Source organism: Halichoeres trimaculatus, unplaced genomic scaffold (genome assembly GCF_033239565.1).
Source record: "Halichoeres trimaculatus isolate MK-OKI-2021-1 unplaced genomic scaffold, fHalTri1.1 fHalTri1_scaffold_11, whole genome shotgun sequence".
Lineage (NCBI taxonomy): Eukaryota > Metazoa > Chordata > Actinopteri > Labriformes > Labridae > Halichoeres > Halichoeres trimaculatus.
In genome coordinates this window covers 3,183,575-3,206,720 of record NW_027437189.1, presented here as the reverse complement: position 1 = coordinate 3,206,720, position 23,146 = coordinate 3,183,575, and the positions used below count along the sequence as shown (strand labels likewise).

Genomic DNA, 23,146 nt, shown 5'->3' with positions numbered 1-23,146 from the left:
CGTCCCACATTTTGGTACCCTTCTGTTGGGGTACCATACATACTGATCTGACCCCAGAAGGTGGCGCTAGAAACACATAATCTGTTGGTTGATGGAAAGAATTGTCTCACAGAGAAGATAAATTGCTGGATGTCTTCCAGCGTTGCTCTATGTTTACTGTGTCGCAGTTTCTTCTTCGTTGGATTTATTAGTGGTGTACACTTTTGCGCTGCTATGCTGTCACACGATTACGTGTTCCCCTTTCCACAGCCAACTGTGCCCTTCTTGGTAGACGACGTGTAAGCCAGATGCCATCAAGGGCACAGTTGGCTGAGGAAACAGGAACAGGATCAGACTTTCCTGATCCAACCCGTACCAAACTGTACTGACCCGTACCGGACCACTCGGTGGAAACGGGGCTAAAGAGCTCTCTGAGATAGGATGGTTGTGAACTTTGTAGATAAGTTACCTGGAAGCTAAAGTTTCTTTGGCATCAGGGCGGTCTTTAATACTCATCCAGGATGGCAGAGCTCAAGGACGAGCTGGAGACGGATGGTCCACTTTCAGGGAGATTTAATCTGGGACAGGATGGTTGGAGCAGGTTAAAGATGTTTGGTGACAAAGCAACATCAGAAAAGTCTCATTCTCAGAGAAACGCTGTGCCTGTCAGTGGGTGCCCGGCTCTGGATCCTTGGCTCTGTATCGTCTGGTCTTCTAGGAAGGACAGAAATACAGGAGGCTTAAAAAAAGGTCCTGGCCTGAGGTTTTCTCCTGTCAGCGCTTTTAGACACAGGCGCTCGGGTCGGCTGTGAAAGCCGATCCGGTGAGACGGTGGGAGGCTCGGCAGAGCGGCTCAAACTGGTTTCTAATGCCAAACATCCGTTTAGACCAACAGCTGCCTTATTAAGAGCGAGAGCAGGAGAAGCTGAGACACTAAGTTTAGACCGAAGACACTCAGACAGATGGACGACTGCTCCGGGCCCAGCTGGAGGGAAGACTCAGACCTTCAGGGCAGGACCGGACCGAAAACTGAACAGATACCAGTTCAACATCAGCGGAGACATGTCGAGAGAAATAAAACCATCAATTCCAACGTTAAAGGAGTATACCACAGATTATTCTCTCAGTTAACAGTCCAGATATTTAACATGGAGCTCTATGGGGACTGACTCACTCTGAGACAGGCTCTAGTGGACACTCAGGGAACTGCAGTCTCTTCTAAACATTGTAAACTTTAGTAAGTTAGCATAACAATAATGTTTTTTTTATACATCTTACTTTTTTTTATTTTTCACAGATTTTTGTTTTTAAAAAGTAAGTTAGTAGTAGAAACAAGTTAATATCCAAACCGACAGTGACTCAGCAGTTTTTGTTGGGGTCATAACGAGGTGAGCATCATCATGAAACAGACATAAAGAAGACAGTCACACACTCTGAGGACGCTTCGTTGGTTTTTATTTCAGCACAGATGAATCCAGATACAGCCCACCTCTGAGGATCCCTGTGAACAGCGCCCCCTACTGTTTAACACAACTCAATCCACAGGTTGGCTGTCTGCAAAGATTTTCTTCAAAAACACGTGAAAGTGAAACAAAGAAAACAAGAACTGAACTATCCGAACGAAGCAGAATCGTCACTGAACGTCAAATCAGCGACGACTGAAAAATAAAACTGGAGCTGTCAGAGAAACATGCTTCAGCTTCAGTGTCATAATGCATGAGTGAACCATTCAGAGAAATGAGGCAAAAACCAAAACCTGGACACAAAATAATACCTACATATTCAGCTTCAACAAACTGTTTCTGGCTAAATAAAGTCAAACAGAGTAAAAGAAGTGAGTCCCGGTGTGTTTTCAGCAAACCGTATCAAACTAAATAAAAAAAAAAAACGTGACAAACAAAAAGAGGAAACGTTTCTTCATGCAGGACGGGACTGAAAGGATCGTAGAGAGAAGAAACAGGCGTAAACCGTGACGTGGAGTGAGAACTGCGTGGACTTAACGTCCATAAAGAAACATTCAGCTTCTCTCCAACAACATCAAACCATCCACTTCACCAAGATCAGAAGGAAATTTGAAGCAGTTATACGAAACAGTCGACCCACATCTTTTCAAAACAGACAAAAAATATGAAGTTACCCTATAAACGCCAGATGGAATGATGTCGCGTTTTCAACACTGCAAAAAATGGAAACTAATCAAGTGTTTACATCCAGAAACAGAAGTCCCAAGTCCAGAAAATGTTTTACTTCAAGATATTTAAAGACAGAAATGACAAAAAGTTTCCTGCAGGGGCGTGTGTAGACTTCCAGACTGGGGTGGCACAATGAGGGCAGGGACATACATAGGGGTGGCCAGGGTGTTCACATGTATGACTAATTACCATTTAAACTCTTTTAATTCACTCTTTACTTTAACAAATATAAGTAACTATGACTGTATGAATATTATATTTCAGAGTATGATTTTAGCATAGAAATGTATTTTACATAAATGTGCATGAGCCAGTCTAAGACACTTAAAGTGGTTTTAAGCCCAAACAGTGGCATTAGATACAGAAATATGTATGGAACCGTGAGTTGAGTGTATCCTTATCCCTGGTGATGAGACAGCTAAGATATGAAAAGCTAACGTTAAGCTAACATCTTTCTGAAGCTAAAGTATGTAGCTTCTGAAAAATGTCTGATGATCTTCATCCTAAATGGATGGCCCGTACTATTTTTACAATTTAATTCTTTCTTTTTAAAAATTTTTGCACTTTTTTTTTTTTACATTTAAACAATTTTTGATATTTTCCGTACTTTTTCAAATGTCAAAATTGTTTAAACATTTTTGCATTTTTAATGTTTGAATTTTTTTAAGTTTTGCAACTTTTTGAAATTTTAATCATTTTGACATATAGTAAATTTATCAAATTAATTTTTAAAAAATGTTTGCAATTTTTTAAGAATTTCAATAAATTCATTTTTGCAAGTTTTTTGAATGTCAAATTTTTTTGTATTTGTTAGCGTTAGCTCATTGTAGCTTATGTAGCTAATGCAGCTTATATGTCTAATCATTCATGAAATGCAGCTCAGTGTAGTGAAGTCTGTTTACTGTGAATGTGTTTCCCTGGTGAGTATTGCCAACTCCTCAGTAAGGAAAGTTGCTATTGGCTGTCCAAGAAGTTGCTAAATGATGTCATCACCCCCACTTAGAGAAAATGTGTGAAAAAAACAAACAAACCAACCAATATATTTTTCAACTTTACATAAACTTTCTTCTGTTGTTTCTCTTTTTTTTCTGTCAAAATATCAACTTGCCTCCTTTATCTGGACTTGGGACCGGCAAAAGCGACCACAAAGAGGCAAACATGAAGCAGCGGGTCCTGGTCAAAACATACTTTCACATTGGACTTCAGACTCCAAATGTTGCTAGATTAGTCAATAGTTGCTTTTTGAAAAAAAGTCACTAGAGGGGTCTGAAAATTCGCTAACTATAGCAACAGAGTCGCTACGTTAGCAACACTGCCCAACTCTGATTCTATTGAAAATCACAGTCAACTTTTACTCCAAGATTTAAAACCGTGCGTTTAAAATAAGGTAAAAGAGGGTCCAGGTCCCTGAGAGCGGCCTCCTGGGCTCCACTTGGGCCAAAAACTGTCCGGCAGATGTTTAAGAGATGTGTCATCATTTTTCTTTGTTAGCGCGTAAATCTGAGTGTCGTCTGCGTACGGCTTTTTAAAAATTTAGGCCAAGATGAAGGAGGTAAAGGGAGAAAATGATGGGACCAAGAATAGAGCCTTGGGGAACTCCACAGGTTAAGGGGGGCACGAGAAGAGACACTCACTACATTTTTACTTAAAAACATCTGTTAAGAGCTCTACCTGTAAAACCAACACAATGATTGAGGTGATCTAATGTGTCAAAAGCAGCTATTAGCTCGAAAAGCATTAAAAGAGCTGAATCACCAGACGATATTTTGCAATTCCTCCAAGAATTTTGCGCAATAAAACAAGAGTTTCATTGTTTCCAATAGTTTCGATATTAAGGGAAATTTGTCAAACCCCTTGGGTTTCAAGTGAGGTCTCAGTTTGTCTTAGTTTCCAGGGCTGTGAAGCTCCTCCCCTTAACCGTACGGAGACTTTAGTCACCACTTCATTAGATGTGAATAAGCAAAACCAAGGACTAAAGATAGAATTGAGATTGGCCCTAAGTTTATTTTACTAAAAGAAGGACATAAACACTTTATTGATTCATTTTTTGCAGTGTAGATCCAGGCTGAAGAGAAATCCTTTATTTGGGAACAAAACTATAGAACATGATCTATGAATTAACCTCTCCAGCCCTCTAAACCTAACTCTCAAACTGAGTGTCACCTACTAACCTGTCATGATAGTGAAACTCAGGCTGCTTTGAGGTCAAACGGGTGAAAAGTTCAGCGCTGTGACCTCCTGCTGTGGTCTCCTGCTGTGTCAGAGAGACACGTTTAGGCTCTAAAAAGCTGAAACCTCAGGTTTCACATTGACTGACATCAGACTGAGATCACCAGGAGGAAACAACGCTGGTTTCAGATCGCTCCTTTTCCCAGCAGAGAGGAGGTCTGAGTCAGAAACAGGAAAAGAAACGAGACGAAGAATATCCTGCGAGTTGAAGAAACAGGGATGTTACGAATCAACTCACTGTGTCTTCACCAGGAATGATGTTATCGAAAAACAAAACTTAAAGTCTCAAACCGTCAAACTGAGGGCGTACTGAGGGGTCGTCACACTTTAGAGTAAAAAAAGAATCAAAGAGAAGAAAACAGAGAGACCTCAGTGAGTGCAGGGTCATCGGTCGCTCTGTAAACTCTCTAACATTCGTCTGGGATCAGCTCCGAGGCTGCAGCAAAGTCAGAGACTCAGTTTGGAGACTTTTACTCAGGGTTTGGTCCGAAACATGCAGCGTCTTTATTTGAGTTTCAGCAGAGGAGTGATTTTGGAATAAAGGCGCCGCTTCCTGCAGGGAACAGTCCGGCTTTTATCTTTGGAGCAGGAACCAGGGAATGATCAGATTAAAGAACGAACACAGAGAAATGTTTCAGAAGAGGAAAGAAAGAAAAGTCAGAAACAGACTCCCACAGTCACACCACGAACAGCTGACGCTCCGTTTCCCCCTGCTGGAGCTCCGACAGTCCGATGAACGTAAATGAGCCAATTACAGCCCAGAAATGTAATCCAAAAACAGGAAGTGACATCACATCGCTGAGCGGGGTGTATGGTGGATGCAGGAGCTGCAGAGCGTTGGCTGAGGACGGTGAAGATGAAGATGTGAGAAGCTGGGAGCGGTCGGTGTCCTCCTCAGTCTGATTTCTTGTCGCTGGTCGCCTGCAGAAACAGAACAGGGAGAAATGACTCAGTGACAGCGCCCCCTAGTGTTTGACATTGCACTTCATTTCAGCTTTTTTCTCTAAATAAAAAAAAACAATTTTTCAAAAAAAATTGTGATCAGTCTCTCCTCAAGTGGGATTATTTTGAAAATTACCATATTAACTGGAATAATGGTGCATCACATCCCATCTGTCAATAAAGCCTGCCACCGCTCTACTTCACCTCCTACAACATCGACAGCCCACCAACTTTCCATGCACCTGTGGCTAACCTCAAGTTTTACAGCCCTGGGAAGATAACTACATCTACAAAAAGACTAATCTGGAAGAAAATACAGATTTTAATTCTGTGTGGATGGATTCATTTAAATGACAACGTGCCAGCTTAATATATATGCTTGATATGTGACAAAACATTAGCAATGACAAAAAACTATGAGTTAAACAAATTATTAATACATGTTATGAAATCCAAGTTTAAATTCATTTTTAGTTATTTTTTCAGTTTTTTTTTTAAATATATTTTTGCATTTTTTTTGACTTTTTAAATTATTATCATTACTTAAATTTAAATTATTGAATTTTTTTTTTATTTCAAAATTTACCTTTGCCTTTTTGGTGTTTCAGTTGATTTTTTTTAATGCAATTTTTTGTAACTGTTTCAAATTTTAACCATTTTGACATTTGGCAAATTTATCAAATTTTTTTTTGTCTATTTATTTGAAAAAAATATTTTCTTTTTTCTATTTAAAAAAATTTCAAAATTATTTAAACATTTTTGCCTTTTTGGTGTTTAAATTTATTTTTAATTTTTGCAACTTTTTGAAACTCCTTGAAATTTTAACCATTTTGACAACTGGCAAATTTATCATTTTTTTTATTTTTGCAATTTTAAAAAAAATCAATAATGTCATTTTTGCAAATTTTTTGAATGTCAAGTTTTTTGGTTTTTAAAATATTTTAAATTTCAATTTTTTTTCAATATTTGCAAATTATTACTAAAACTCAAATACTAAGAAATCGCATGTGCTATTATAATAACTATAAAAAAGTCTCATTAAGTCAATCATTTACTTGATTTCAACTATTTATAAATATTAATACACAAATTGTATATTGTTTTTATTGTGAAGGTTGCAGATCCCTCCTGTCCCACTGAAGACAAAGAAAGCCCAAATGAAGAACTTCAGAAATAACGGTGAAGAATTGTGCGGTTTCTCTGCAGCTGTGTAGCTTCACTTATGTGGAGTTTGTAATCCTGCTAGCTACTCTGAAGATTGTCAAGTTTAGTCGACAGACACCATTACTAACCAATAGAAAGGCAGCTCATTACATTGAAGAAAAAAAGTGTAGAGACTTCTCAATAAGCCGATACATACACTGGAGAATCAACAATTAAAGGATGATACTGGGAATTAGATAAATCCTGTAATGGAATATGAAATCTAGGAGGGATTAAGTAATGTAAGGCAGGAAAAGCTCCCAGCGTGCTGACGGTAAAGAAGAACATTCATTCACTCAGAAGCTGAGTTAGCTCAGGTGTACCGCGGCCCTGACTGTTTCATGTTTTATCCCACACAGAGGAATAAAAAACCATAAATGCTGAAGCGGCACGGACAGAAACAAAGTTTTCTCTGGAAACAGTTTGTGTGATAGAAAGATTTCCTGCTGATATGATGAGAAATGATTAACCGCCTCAGATAACTCCAGCATGGCTGACCCCTGACAGCCGTAAAGACGTGGTGTCGGTTTCTGCCGCCTGCTTCCTTCATGCGTGAAACTCTGCGTGCATGTAAATAACTCAGCAGCCGTGGGTCTTTCTACATGTGTTACGTAACTCTGCTCACTGTCAGGCTGATTTAAGGAGCACCAGCTGCTGTTACATTGATCACACACACTCTGCAGGAGCTAAATATAACAGTCCTCCTGCACACACACACACACACACCCGGACACACACATGCAGACAGACAGTGAGATAATGGAGGTAATAGTGACAGATGAGTTCAGGTTTTTGCAGACGAGTCTGTTTATTTCGTCTCATATCGCACGTTAAATAATAAATTCAATCCGCGTTATGCCATTTACGTTTCAACGCTGACGCCGTAAATTTTGTCCAATTTTTTTCAGATTTTTGTTCCAAACATGTTTGATATTCTGTGTTTTTGTATCCGCCCAGGTCATTTCAAGGGTTGTTTGACTATTCAGAGACATTGCAAACTACTTGTTACACATCAACATCATCACTTAATATAGCTGGCAGATTAAATTACCAACGAGAAAAAAAAGGTCAGGTGAGACAGGCCCACACGTTTTCTGTCATTTCAGGCTATATATAGATAATGAATGAAGTCTTGCATATGTGTGTGCGTGTGCCTACCTCGATCATACTACTTGATTTTTCTTGTTCTACACATTTTTGCAACTAATGTAAAATAAACGCAACAGATGTAGCTTCAGTAAAACAATAAACGGACAAAATGAGCAGAACCAGCCCAGGAGTCGACAGTTTTGAGGTTTCACAGCCCAACATGATTGAAGAAAGGCTAATCATTGCAGTGGGAAGCACAGGAACTCCTCGGACTGTGACTCCAGCTGTCAGTCACGCAGCTTGTCGGACTGAACACAGCCAGTGTGAGTTGACAAATGCAGTCAAAACGCATTGATCTGTTAGTGTTGATAAACCGTCAGAGCCTCAGACAGAATTCTGTCTATGACATCAGAGTTCTAGAACTCCTGCTGTTGCTTTGCAAACAGAATGTTTTGCATGCATGCTCCTGATTGGTCGATTCTCCTCACACTACAGACTGTAACCTGACACCTCTCACACATTTAGAGTGTTATATGAAATGATAATAATAATGATAAAGGACCTCACAGCCTGATCACTTCTTGTTTCTGTGAATTGATGAAACTCAGGATCTGTTACCAGCAGTTTGCTGTGCTCCTCCAGCAGTCTGTCGTACTCCACCGTCAGATTCTCCGCCTGTTTCTTCATCGCACGGACGTCGCTGTCAGACTTCTGCAGGGCTGTAAGACACAAAACAAAGAAAACAACCAATCAGAGCCCAGATCAGACAGGTGCGTTTGTTGTCTAACAGCGATGCTTTGGAGTTGAAAGACCTCACCTTTCTTGGAGGAGTCTAGCTCCTCCTTCAGGGCCTTCACCTCCTCTTTCAGGTTCTTGTTCTCCTCCTGAGGTCCGACTCCTTTCTTCCCGCCCTCTGGTACCTCCAGACCAGCGTCACGCAGTTTCTGTTACAGGAGCACAGAACGACACAAAAGGTTAATATCTACAACCAGTGATAACCAGGGGTAATTTTATAAAAATATACAGAATAATATTTCAAATGTTAAAAGTAGAGATGGGAATTAAGTGTGTTTATTTCAATTCATTAGTTACAGAAAAAAGAAAAAGGCTCGCTAACGCCCCCAGACTTACAAACAATTTGGGTTTAACAGTGTTTCTTGGCCTGTTTGATGGAAATCTTTAGCCGACAAAATCTGAATCAAAGCTCGTATCAAGCACTGTTGGCATCAGTATCTTCGATCAATAGTTCAGTTTCGGTTTCATTTCTCTACACGCGCCCCTCTTCATGAAAAGTTTGTGTTGATGTCTTGTTATGACTGTCTTTTTGACGATGATGACTGTCATCTAGGATGGATGACCTACACGTTGCCCCCGGTCTTGAAGTTAAATCTGTTATGATCCACAGATTTGATAACAGACCTGTTGGAGCCACTTCTATTACATCACATTACATCGATCATTTAAAACTGTCATTTATTTGTTGATATTTTGCACAAAATTCACTCTCCTTTTGACCCATGCCTGGTTTGATTAAGAGTTCTTTTTTTATGCGTAATTAAAAAGAAGTCAAATTGCCACGACAAGACTACAGGACTACAATGTGAACAAAGAGAAGTGTTTCTGCCTTATTCTTAAATATCAAACTCTGTTAAGACATGTTTCCATCCCACTGCCTGATATCATACTGTGTTACAGTGTAGAGGAAGCATGACAGGCGCAGGACACACACACACACACACACACACACACACACACACACACACACACTGATCCTGTCTTGGAACTGATACACCTGTTACTATCTCCAATGGCTGCGTGTTTACACTGACAGAGATGTTACAGGAGGTTACAGTCCTGAAATGGATCTAAGAGGGGTGACGAGTAACAAACAACAACGGAGGGAAGGAGACACAGATGGAAAACAAATAAATAAATGCAAAAATAAATAAATAAAGCGGGTCAGGGATATAAAATGAAAACCATGACCAGAAAGGACAGGAGAAGTGAGGAGTGTTCATGATTAAGGAGGTGCTGCTCAGCTGGTGAATCAGGGAGCGACAGGTGTTCATACCAAACGCCCCCTCACCTCCCACAGTGACCTCACTCTGACAGCTGCTCCCACTACAGCAGCTCATCCTGCGCTCTGATTGGCTGAAAGCTCTGTCACTGTTTTACACTACAGCAGCTCATCCTGCACTCTGATTGGCTGAAAGCTGTGTCACTGTTCTACACTACAGCAGCTCATCCTGCTCTCTGATTGGCTGAAAGCTCTGTCACTGTTTTACACTACAGCAGCTCATCCTGCGCTCTGATTGGCTGACAGCCCTGTTGCTGTTTTGTGTTGCCTTTAAAAAAAACACACAATAATTGAAAAATAAGAAAAACATTGAAATTAATAACAGAAAAAAAAAATCTGAAAAAAAAAATCAAGAAATAAAGAAAAAAAATGAGGAAAAAAGAAAAACAAAGTAAAATTGAAGTTGAAAAATAGAAGATAAAATAAAGTCTATAATTTTCCAAACTATTTAAAAAAATAAAATAAAATATTTTTTATTGTATTTCATTTTTTATCTTTTTTTTTCTATAATAAAAAAGTTTCTCAGCAGAATTTTAATCTTGAAGTTAACTTTAGCCTTGAAATAAAACTGAAATTATTTATCATTAAACTTAACCTCAAGTTAAAGAATAAAACAAAACAGTTTCAACCCTGGCTCCAGGTTTCCTCCTCTGTAAAAATATTTTTTTATAAATTTGAGTTAAAAAAAGACAATGTCAGTGATAAATTACTAACCATAGCAAAGAGGAAATGCTGTAAAAATAACTATATTTATCTCTGAGTTTCTGTGATTTAGACAAATCTCAAATCCTAAAAATAAAGCCACTGAAATAAATAAGTTTAAAAACATGCTGGTTATAAATTCAGTTATTGATCTGTGTGAGGCTGGTGGAGGTTTGTCAGTGACAGAGAGAAACAGCTGCAGGTCTTCAGACCTTTAGTCCAGGGTCATAAACTCTGATTTTACTGCTCTGAGACATGAATCCAACAACACCAGGTCACAAGGTCCACAGAAAGATCACCGGGATCCAAATTCACACTGAAACTACAGAGGTCAGTGAATGCCTCACGATGCCTTCAGGAGCAGAATAAAAAGCTGTACATATAAATAAATATATACTGACATCGGCTTCAGATATTTGCCCGTTTTTATTTTTACCCAGAGTGCATCAGTTCTGGAGATTTTTAGGACTTCAACCAGTGAAATATGTGAAGTTATTTATGAGACGGGGTTATCTGCTTTCACTGCAACATGTGAATTACATGTACATATGTACAAACACACACACACACACACACACACACACACACACACACACACACACACACAGGGTTGTGTCACCTTGAGTACAAGTCTGCAGTGAAATTACACCATGGAGTCAGAAATAGAGACGTCTATCAGAGAGACACGTGTGTTTCCTGCAGCCACACACACACATTCAAGGTTATATTTACGTCTCACTGCACGCTGAGCATCTGCAGGAAAATACAGCTATAGGAAAATTGAAGTGCAAATCTCCTGATTTGCCTCATTTTTATCTTTTTTTTTGTAAAAAATTTTTAAAAACAAAAATGTAATGTTGCTAGGTGCAACCCTGTTGTTGGTTGTGGCTGCCTGTTGCAGCAGCTCTTTCTTCTATGCCCGTTTCTTGGAGTGGATCATTTGTTGGTCATGGACACCAAACTTTTTGTGTCTTCAGTGATATTTTTACTACTTTTGTTCCTGTGTTTGTCTGTGGATCTTACATGTAACCATGGCTGCATTGTTTACATGTGAAATCAGCTGTTAGCAGCCTGTAGCATGTCAATGCTAACTGGTGCAAGGCTGGATGTTTCCCACAAAGAGAGGAGAAGGAGGTGAGGACGACGTGCTGGTTCTCAGGTGTGAGCTAAGAAGTGACGACATGGACCTGTCCTTCCATCCATCGTTATTGGGAACGTAAGATCTATCTCCAATAAGATAGACGAGCTAGCTGTGCTAACCCAGCAACATAGGAAATACCAGGAGGCAAAGTAGCATCATGCTATTCACAGACATGGCTAATGGAGCTAACACCAGACACCAACGCCACATTGGAAGAGTAAAATAAGACTCTTTAACTGACTCGTCTCTCAGTTTCTCTTTTTGCAGAATAAATAAAGCGCTGATACGTGCGTCTTGGACTCGTAGTCGTAGCTAAACGCAGAGTTTGTCTGTGGTCAGGCTGTAAGGAAATGAGTCACGCTGCAAAGCAGAAGGTACTCTCATTCTTTGGTAATATGTTGTAATTCTGTGTGTGTGTGTGTGTGTGTGTGTGTGTGTGTGTGTAAAATATCTGGGTCACATTATTAGAAATAACGTGGTGATAATGAAGATAAACTTCAGAAGTAGAGGTTATTACGTGCTGTGTACAGATAAAGTGAAGCTGAAACTTTCTCTTTAAACATTTGTGAAAACCTCTTTATCATCCAGATACACTCTGTGTGCGTGTGTGTGCGTGTGTGTGTGTGTGTGTGACAGAGGAGGGTGTACAGAGTAAAAAAACCCTGCAACACGTCCCAACTGTAAAGACCGTTTCACACTCTCAAAATCATTTCCAAAAACACACAACATACATAACTAGAGTGTGTGTGTATGTGTGTGTTTGTGTGTATATATATATGTGTGTGTGTGTGTGACTGTCACATGCAGATGAAGCAGTTTCTCCTTTTAGCGGCGCAGGACTTGGTGATCTCCTCACCCCGGACAAACCCAGGTCAGGTTACCACAGAAAGAGTGTGTGGGAGTGTATGAGCGTGTGTGTGTGTGTGTGTGTGTATGTGTGTGTGTGTGTGTGTGTGTGTGTGTGCGCACATTGTGAATGAGATAGTGTGTGACTGTATGAATGCTCTCAGTGTTTCACAGAAAGGCTGCAGGTCAGTGCTGCCCCCTGCAGGTGAGTCAGACTAACAGCTGTGTGTCACCTCTTAGAGAAAGGTTCAGTGAGTGTGTGTGTGTGTGTGTGTGTGTGTGTGTGTGTGTGTGTGTGTGTGTGAGTCTCACCTCCTGCAGCAGCTCATTGTCCTCCATGTACTTCTTGGCGGCGGTGCTGGCGCCCTCAGCCTGCTTCTTGAAGGCTTCGTTTGACGCCATGAGCGAGGCCTGCTGGGAGAGGAGGGTGGCCAGACGACGAAGCAACCTGAACACACACACACACACACACACACACACACACACACACACACACACACACACACACACACACACACACACACACACACACACACACACACACACACACACACACACACACACACACACACACACACACACAAGATCTTAGCTGATATTAAAAAACATTGGAGTACACACATGAGGATCCTCTGAACGCACAGTGAACCATAGTGTAAAAACTGTTTAATACACTCTCAATGTTTAAAGCAACAACTCCTCAGACATGAGATCTCACAGAATCTCGGGTGATCAAACGTGACTTCAGAACTTAGAAAAACAGGGAGGGCAAAGAAAGAATGAAAGAAGGAAAGAGAAGGAATATAAGACAAAAAGACAAAGGAGGTTAAGAGAAGAAAAGAAAGGAATGAAGAAAGAAGAAGAAAGGAAAACAACAGAAGGATAATTAAGAAAAAAAAGAAAAGAAAAGAAAAATACAAGAAAGCAATAAAGACAAAAAGAAGAAAAAAGGAAAGAAGGCCATAAGGATACAAAGGAAAGATAGAAAAAGAAAAAAAAAACGTAAAGAAGAAAGAAGAAAAAATGAGTGGAATAAAGTTCATCAAAACAAAGTTGTATGGGAAAAAGTGACAAAGAATGAAAGAAGAAAAGAAAAGAAAAACAAAAAAAAAGGAGAGAAGAAAAAAGTTAGAAAGGGAAAAAAGATAGAAAAATTAAAACAAACGAAAAGAAAAAGAAAGGGTGTGAGAAAAAAATAGGAAAAATAAAAGAAAACAGACAAAGGAAGAAAGAAAGAAAGAAAGAAAGAAAGAAAGAAAGAAAGAAAGAAAGAAAGAAAGAAAGAAAAAGAAAATAGGAAAGAAAGAAAGAAAAAGAAAGAAAATCAGAAAGAAAGAAAGAAAGAAAAAAAGAAAGAAAATCAGAAAGAAAGAAAGAAAGAAAGAAAGAAAGAAAGAAAGAAAGAAAGAAGAACAAAGAAAGAAGGAAAACATTAAGAAAAAAGAAAAAACAAAGATTGGTGGAAAAGAAAGGAAAAAAGATAGAAAGAAAGAAAGAAGGCAGAAAAATTAGAAAAAAAGAGTAAAAAACAGAGATTGATGGAAGAAGAAAAGAAAGAAGGAAAAATGAATGAAAAACAAAAGAAGACAAAAAACAAAGGAGGAAAGAGAAAGAAAAAGAAGTAAGAAAAAAGAAAGAAAGAAGGAAAAAAAAAGAAGAAAAAAGAAGGACAAAGGAAAGAAAAAATTGGAAGAAAAAAAAGAGAAGAATAAAATAAGGAAAGGGAAAAAAGAGATAAAACGAAAGAAATAATGAAAAAACAAAAACTCGAGGGTTTTATCAGACAAACTGTCATGATCAGAGCTGAATCAGGCCACGCCCCCTTATCACTGACGGCGATAAACAGGAAGTGAAAGTGACAGAAAATAACTTCCTGTCACTGCCCCAAACTGAACCACATCAGTCAGGGACCAGACGGAAACTAACAGACTAATGCTAACACTGTTTGTCGAGCGCCGCCGTCATCGTCTTACGATCCTTAAAGCACGGTTGAGTTTGTCGGTGAGTCTCATTCAGCTGAGTGTGTGAAGGCGGTTACATAACCACGGCAACAAGACGGCAGGAAGTGGAATCAGCTGGAGACTGGTTCAAATGTTTACTCCATGTTTGTAAACAACGACAGCACAAAGTGTGCCACAGGGTGTGTGTGTTCAGGTAAACACACATCAGATCAGAGCTGCGTGACGGCTGATCAGGACGTCCTGGATATGTTCACACACCTGCCTCAGTGTGTGTGTGTGTGTGTGTGTGTGTGAGACATGAGACCATCTGTCACACACAGCCTATTATAGCCGTTCACTACTTCATGCACACATATAGAAACAAGGCACGCACACACACACACACACACACACACACACACACACTAACCTCTGACATTTCCTGGGCGAGGTGTGTGTGTGTGTGTGTGTGTACGTGTTGTGCATGCTGTGTGTGGCACTGACAGGCTGTGATGTCATGGTTACTCACAGCAGGGGGTGGGCGGGGTAACGGGGCAACTGCAGGGTCAAAAATACACCTGCCCCCATTCCTGAGAGTCTGCAGATTAAAGGAGCAGTGCAAAGATTTTTACAGGTTAAAAAGGCTGAGGTGTGAGGACGTGTTTGCCGTGTTTTATCTCAAAGTGAACAAATCTCTCGTCTCAGCGGTCAGTCGCTCGCTCTGCGGGACGCTCTCATGTCCAAATATGGCCGTCCTGGAATAATCTGATGGGCTGCCAGCTCCTCAGAGTTTCCACAAACTCGTGCTCGGGATTTTACTCTGAGTCAGGGTCTCAGACCTCAGCGAGACGTCTGAGGAGGGCTCGGTCTAAACGCTGGGACACTTCCTCCTGGAGTTACAACAGTTGGTGCATCACATGTTCCTCGGCTGCTGTGAGTCACGGAGCAGCTGCTGTGAGCCAACACCTGACGCACCAATCATACAACACCGCCCCCTGCAGGCGAGACGCAGCAGAGACTCAGAGACGGGCTGGAGGAGGGTGTATAATGTTTGAGAGATTAATTTTAGGATGTAAAATCTGTACAGAAAGAGAAGGATTTAAATCAGTGAGATGAGAAATGAAGAGTGCCACCTTCATCTGACCAGCAGAGGGCGCTGTCTGCGTCTAACGTCTCTTTTTGTGAGTTTATCGTTAATAAAATAAAAGATAAACAACTGTTTTTTGTTTGTTTTTCGACTTTTTCTCTTTGAAAGTCTTTACCCAACAACAAGCTCTCCTCCAATCACAGCACACCTCATCCATCCACTCAGGAACCAATCAGATTTAAGCAAGTCAATCCTTCCAAAGGGGTCAGCCAATCAGGGATCAAGATGGTTTTACACCTCCGAGCTGTGTCCAATCAGGAAGCAGCTGCAGGATTTGCACCGAGAGCCGTCTGGGTGTGTGTGTGTGTGTGTGTGTGTTTCTGCTGATAGGGACTCCACACACAGCTGCTCATTCTTTCCATCTGACTGTAACACACACCCCTGCCTCCTCTGCTTTTAGACCTGTGTGTGTGAGTGTGTGTGTGGGTGTGTGTGTGTCTCACAGGCACAGCAGCAGGGCGAAGCCGGCAATGTACTCGTTCCTCTGAGCTCTGAACAGTTTCATGTGGATGTGCTCGATGGCCGTCGGGTTGTTGGTCAGATCCACTTTCTCTGTCACGCTGTACTTCCTCACTTCACGGAAAGCATCTGAAACACACACACATGTGCAAACACACACACTTTAATGCAAGGAACATGTTCTTGAAACCATAAATAAGTTTATCTTCTTTCTCCTCAAACTGACTAAATAACCCAGCAAAGAGCGTGTGCAGGTGGCTCAAAGACGTACCGATGAGCAGGAAGACGAGGATGGCGATGGCGACCATGAACGAGGTGTTTCCATAGAGAGCGATGGTCTGAATGAGCCGGGACTTAAAGATCTTGTTCCACCTGAAGGATCAAACAAACATCAAATCAAATCACAGAAGAAGGAGCATCACAGGATCACTGCTGAGGCCTGCTGGGAAACCTGGAGCTGTGGCGCCATCTACAGGCTGAGCAGAGAACACACAGGTGGAGGAGAACTGATCACAAGTCACATTTTCTTACACATTACTTCCCACTTTTTCGCAGAGGATGCTCCTCTTAGTCTCAGCGAAGACGTCATCTGATCCACTTTACACATTTTTGATACTATTTCCATCCATTCGTAGAGATTTGGGGGCTCAGGTTTAAACCATCTCTTTGTTAGGCAATGAGCAGGATCTTACACAGGTATAAATCTTTCTGCATTACAAGATTTTCACTTATCAAACTAAAATACGGGAACTTTACATCATAAGGCAATCCTTTTCTGTGTCTAAAAACTGTGGTAAAAGTTTGAAATGATTTTCTTGTAGTCCTCTCTGGAAGCTTGGACCAACATATCTACCAATAAATTTCCCTCCTCAGTTGAAAATTATTGCTGGTCTTATCCTTTTTTCATAAAGGTCCTTTAGTTGAAGGTATCTAGAAAGATCTTCATTTTCGAGTTTATATTCCTTCTTCAGTTCGCCAAAATTTCTGAATTGTTTACCCCGAGGTAAGGTACATACAGCTGTAATTCCTTTGTCTCACCACTAGGGCTGAATGATTTTGGAAAATAATCTAATTGCGATTTTTTTTTTTTTTACCAATACTGCGATTGCAATGTTATTTATTTATTTATTTCATTTTGTTATTTTATTTTAGTTTTTATTTTTAGTTTTTATTTTTTTTTTGGGGGGGGGGGGGGGTCTTGTGCATTATTTACTAAAGCAATTAATAAAATCATTCTATAGTATGAAGCTAGGCCTACATGTTGTGATAAAATGAAACAGACTGAAGGTTTGTGTACATGAAACTTTTTTTAATTTTCTTTTTTTTTTTAGAGTATATGCTAAAATCCTGAGGTTGATTTCAATACCTTTTTAAGACTTTTTCAAAAACCTTTCAAAAAGTTTTAAGACTTTATCGCAACTTTCAGTTGTTGTTGGCATCCACTTTTTCACAGTTGTAGTTTACATTTTTACAGAAATTATATAAGCTAAGGAGAAATAAAGCTTGAAAGAACAAATGAAACAAAAGGCAGGTTTCACAAAAAGAAACAGCAGTTATTCAAGGCCAACTTGCTGAAGAAAATGAAAAATAATTTAATCATTTTTTAACTACGTGATTGTATTTCTAAAACATTAAAGAATATTTTGTTTTACTGTGTAAAAATTTGTTGTTTGGGCTCTTTGCAAGTAATATACGGTGGAAAAAACTGTTATTTATAAATCTTCCCATTGTTTTATAAAAATATGTTCATACAAGTAAATTCTCTGGGGAAAAAAAAAAACTTACTTGGTGTATTATTTTTTTCAGGGAATTAAAAAAGGCATTAAATCATTTCAGCAGCTTATATTTTATACTTTTTTAAAAATCTATCATTCCCCCAGCACTTGTTCAAATGTTGAAAATGCACGTTATTGCTTAACTAATCAATAAAGAAATTAATAATAATAATAATAATAATAATAATAATATTAAAGATAATGACGAAAAGTAAAAAAAGTAAAAGTAAAAATAATCCTGTTTTAAATGTGAGGTTTTAGTTAACGTGTGTTTAAAAAGTAATGTAAGCCTGACAGGTGAGGGCGGCACAGCCTACGGAGGCTGCAGACCCTAAATTGAGACACAGCCTACTTGTGCTAACATAAGCATGGCCATATCTCCATATGTTGATTGGATTTTAGTGGGATCGTGGTTTCTGAAGCTGGACCAGTTAAGAACCTGGATTCTAACCCAGCAGGCAGAGGAAAATAACCTCATCCTTCAAAGTAAATATAAAGTTTAGGTACAAATGGTGCCATAAGAGCACAAATAAATCTTTAAATAAGAACAAACTGATCAAAATAAAGACAGAAATCCACATACGTTAGAAAAAAATTAAATACATTTTGAAATATAGAGTCATGGATTTTATTTCAAGTCGGCAACTTTCTCTTTAACTTCTTCTTTCATGATGTCGTAAACTTTTATTTTTGCTGTAATGTTTTAAAAGTTTGACTCTTAAAGTCACGTCATCGATCTGTAAAAACACTCAAAAGTTTTCTTTTTACTGCTCCAGTGACTTTATTCATTAGTTTTTTTTGTTTATGATGAGGTTTTCTGCTCGTTCCAGTCGAGCGCTGAGTGAGAGCCTGACGTCAGCTCTGTTATCAGAGCCGTCTGTGTTCAGGGGGAATCAGAGCTGATCAGTTTTCAGTCAGGAGGTCTGATCAGATCAAGTCTCCCTCCTTCACACAGAGCCGCTCTGTGTCTCACTGATAACACGCCAAAACACATCAACACACTCCTGCTTCTTCAGCTCGAAGCGCCTCCTCTGGATCCAGAGACGCAGACCGAGGTTTTATCGTGCTGAAGAGATTAAAATAAAAAACTCAATCCTTTCTCAGGAGGACTTTCTGGATTCAAACTGAGAGCCAACTTTTAGACAAGAGAAGACCTGAAACCTACTCTGCTCTGAGGGATTGTTTCAAAGCTCAAAGTGTGGTTTTTCACCCTGACGTCATCACGCTAAGGAAGAAGAAGAAGGAGGAGGAGCAGTGTCACCAACTCAGTAGCTCTGTTGCTATATTTAGCAATTTTTCAGACCCCCTAGCAACTTTTTTTTTTTTTTAACTCTGACATGAAAGCATGTATTCATCTCCAGCACCCTCTGCTTCCCAACGAGCAGCTGCTCTCTAATCCAAAACACTCACAGACGGACGACTCACCAGCAGCAGCCTCTCACAGCTGCAGCCAGAGCAGACGACTGCAAACAAACAAAACACGCTTCATCTTGTCTCGTCTCTTTTGGGGTCATTTTTTTTCTGGTCCCAAGCCGATGTAAAGGAGAAGCGTTGATATTTTGACATAAAAATAATAAAGGATCAACCAAAGAAAGTTCATTGGAAGTTCTGAACAAATTTACTGCAGACCTGAGGCGATACGCTTTCGCCCCGATTCAATTCTTTTACAGTTTTTGGGTTTCGATTTAAGTTTTAGTTCTCTTCTCTAACAACAGACGATGTGAAAACGTTGGATGATGACGATGATGATGTCTACAGATTAAATCAGGAGCCATGTTTTCCCAAAAATGTGCATCATATGGGTCAGTTTTTAGGATTTGATCAGGGGATCTGATATCACATTAAGTGATAGTCAAACAAAAACAGTTCCCCCTCTGCTGGAGAAGAGCAGTGGCTTTTTCCAACCCAGCTTATAAACAAGGACTAAAATGAAGAATTCAAATTAACAAAAATCATTTTTTTAACAAATAAAATTACAATCTAAAAATTGTAAAACAAAAAACCCTGTTTGGCCAGTCACTGATTCTAAATCAGATGAATAAAATGTAAAAAAAGGACTCTTTATGGGCTTCATCGTCTGTAGGAGAAACTGAACCCAGACTGTACCAAACAACGTCTTTCTAACCCACAAATCTGCTCACTGACTCCATGATTTATCAGAAAAACAGTTTAAAAGAGACTCAAGCGAAATCAGCAGATTATTTTCTGTCAAAACAAACAATCTAAACCTGAAGAGTTTTTAATGTAGAAGCATAAAAGCTGCGAATCCACAAACGTAAAGGTGATGACTGCATGAAAACTGGTCATCCAAATATTTAGGCGTATTCAGACCTGGACTGTTTGGTCCACTTTAAACGGACCTTTTCATGCAGGTGTGAATAGACACAAACGAACCCTGGTGCGGACCAAACAACCGGATCGAGACCCACTTTTTGAGGTGGTCTCGGTCCGCTTCCAAACAAACTCTGGTGCGGTTCGTGGTTCTCCGGTGCAGATCTGAATACAAACCAAGGTCAACCGCACCAAACGAAAAAGATAAAGTCCGCTTTTGGTCCGGACCAAACAAGTGGACCAAAGGACTTCTCTGGTGTGAATACAGCCTTAAAGACCTTTCTGTCTTTTGATCAATTCATGTGTTTGGCCCCTGAGCAGGTGACAGGTGTGCAGGTTGAGATATGTACACTGACCTCTTGGGTGAGATGAAGGGGATGCAGAGCAGCAGAACGAAGAAGACCTCAGCGTACAGGAAGGTGGCGACCGCCGTCCACTGCAGACTCATCCTCGCAGCCTGAAGAGAAAACACAGCACAGGTGTTAAAATCAAACACACCTGAGACCAGGTACGAGAATAACAGCGTAGGTGCAGGTGCTTAAGAAATCCCTGAATCTGTCTGAAAACACTCTTTTTTAAAGCAGCACCTGATCTTTCTGAGATTCTCATGAGATTTTCACGAGAACTGCTGAATGATGGGGTCATCACAGGGAGAGAAAAATGTGGATTTTTTAAAATATGTAAATCATAATACGGGAGCACCAAAGGGACAAAATAAAGAATAAAAAAATAAGAAAAAAAAAAAAGAGCTTTCCTTTTACATTTTATGTGACATAAGTTTTTAATGTCAGATAAATTCCTGTGCTGTATGAGATGTTATGCTTTGGTTCAGTTTAATCAAACCTCAGAAATAATTCATATTGAGATAAAACTACACAACATTAAAGAGGTTAAGAAAACACATAAAAAAAATAAATTTAAAGGCTACCTGACTGCTTCTCTTCAGTTTTTGGAAGAATAAACATGTGAACACCTTTACCTCTCACACGTTCGACCTGTTTGGTCTGAGCACACAGAGACACAGGTTTACCTCACTCTGAATATTCAGTCACAAACATTTGGTTTACTACTGCTTCATTTGTTCATCATGACACCTTTTCTATGTGTGTGTGTGTTTTAAAACTCTGCTTATTTAATCAGTTTGTTCTGACGCCGTGCGGTCCATCAGTGTGTGTGTGTGTGTGTGTGTGTGTTGGCTCAGAAAAGCTGTGTCATGAGGAGCAGGAGCAGAGCTACACTTCCTACAGAGCTGACTGCTGTTAAAGTCTCATCTGAGTGTGACACGAAGCAAGCAGACGCAAAGTTATTATCCTTAATTAATAAAAATAAATAAATAAAAATCTAAATGAACAAAATAAATTATATAAATAACAAGAATTTATTAGAAAATGAGATTAAAATGAAAGGAAACAAGGCAGATCTAGAAAAGAGCTCAAAAAAATAATACTACAGAGAAAATATTCACTATAAGGATTAATTATAAGGAAAGAAACAAAACCATACTTTGAAAAAATCATGCTAAAGACAAAAAAGCTGCTCAAACAGGAAATACTTGAAATAATTTTTGAAAATGCCTGGGAAAATTAACTTCATGTTTTTTAAAAGAATCTCAAGATCAATTTTGGTCAGCTGATTTCAGATGGATGACATCAGCAGCACACGCTGACACACGTCCTTCACGGGTTTTCTTTGTGGGTGTTTGTGGTTTATTTTTCTATTTAGAGACCTTTTTTAAAAAAATATAAAGAAGGATACGACATTTTGGGGTTTATTACACAATACTGAGCATCCCTGAAAAACTCAAAGCAAGAGTAGATCAAGTGAAAAGGAACAGAAACAAAGCATTTCCAATAAAACACAGAATAAACTCACGTTTACACTTGCTGTTATTTTTTTTTTCATTTTGTAGATTTTATAATTTTAATAACTACTGTCAAAGCTTTCAACAGACTTGCTCCAAAACCTCTCAGATATCTGATGACCCCCTGTTAAATATATTTTACAATAATAATGATCGTGATGGTTATAATGATACAAATAATGTGTATGGGAAAATACTGAATATATTTTACATCAACTTGAATAAAATAACATTGTGTTTCCCCTGAGAAAATGCAAAACAAGAACGCATTATTATCAGATAAGAGCAAAATTATCTTTCCTACCCCTTCCACACACAAAAAAACATACAAACACTTACATCTGTCAGTTTCAGAGTGTAGCTACATGCTAACCATACAGTAAAAACTGACCTTTTCTTTGCATTGAGTCATCTTGACCCCATTAACATCTGATTATATCGATTAATCTGTTTATTTTTTGCTTAGATTTAACTTATTTAACCAGTTAAGTAAAGTCCTGCTGCCGTCTATTTGCTGGATTTTGACAGGGACACTGAGTTCTGCCCTGAGGACCTGAGCTAACACGTTAGCTTCACGCCCCCCTTTTAAACAGCGAGCCCGTTAGCCTCTTAGCTTCCAGGCTCAGACTACTTACTGGAACATGTTGTAGGTCAGATAGTCTAGTTTAAACACACCAAGATGTTAAAAATTGTACTTTTACAGCCGTTTGTTGGTTTTGGTTTGTTATTTGCTTCTTCTTGAGGACAATATTAAGCTACTTTCGCGCCAAACACTTTTACAAACTAAACAGAGGAGCTCTGACAGCCAGCGGACTCTGGGTTAAAGAAGCACTTTGGTTACAGATACCGCTTTAAAAAAGGACTCACCTGTTTTTATTCACGATCACAGAGAGAAACTGAAGCTCTGCTGCTGTCTGGTAACAAACTCTGCCCCTCTCTCTGCTCTGTTAGCCTGTTAGCCTGCGAGCATTACTCCGTGTTATGAACACTTCCTGCTTCCGGTGTGTAACGCCAGCTCACCTCGAACGTAGCATACGATTGGACAACGAAAGAGAAGAGGCGGGCTCTCGGTGTGACAGCTCGTGTCATCATACTGTGCGTTGTCATCAGTGCCAGCACAACAGATAACGGACACTGAGTTTACTGAGCGATTACAGAATAACACGACACTGTAACAGGGTAAACAAAACAACATCTTCATCCTCTCATCACAGTTAACTTAGACAGTTGATT

The 23,146-nt window shown here is 39.4% G+C and overlaps 1 protein-coding gene across 1 annotated transcript; it reads right to left on the bottom strand.

The window, feature by feature from the left end:
• Positions 1-1,423: 1,423 nt before the first annotated feature.
• bcap31 (B cell receptor associated protein 31) lies at positions 1,424-22,928 on the bottom strand. Its single transcript, XM_074682111.1, has 8 exons — positions 22,781-22,928; positions 20,409-20,509; positions 16,218-16,318; positions 15,931-16,075; positions 12,713-12,848; positions 8,452-8,578; positions 8,253-8,353; positions 1,424-5,321 (listed from the first exon to the last, which is right to left on the bottom strand). The coding sequence occupies exons 2-8, from the start codon at positions 20,498-20,500 to the stop codon at positions 5,295-5,297; spliced, it is 729 nt and encodes a 242-aa protein (XP_074538212.1). The 5' UTR covers positions 20,501-20,509; positions 22,781-22,928; the 3' UTR covers positions 1,424-5,294.
• Positions 22,929-23,146: the final 218 nt, after the last annotated feature.

Coding starts and splice junctions, on each gene's coding strand:
- bcap31 (XM_074682111.1), bottom strand. CDS start 20,500: ATGAGTCTGCAGTGGACGGCGGTCGCCACCTTCCTGTACGCTGAGGTC. Junction 12,849..15,930: donor TTCGCCCTGCTGCTGTGCCT/GTGAGACACACA, acceptor GTGTGTGTTCAG/GTTGCTTCGTCGTCTGGCCA. Junction 8,579..12,712: donor ACAATGAGCTGCTGCAGGAG/GTGAGACTCACA, acceptor CTCCTGTAACAG/AAACTGCGTGACGCTGGTCT.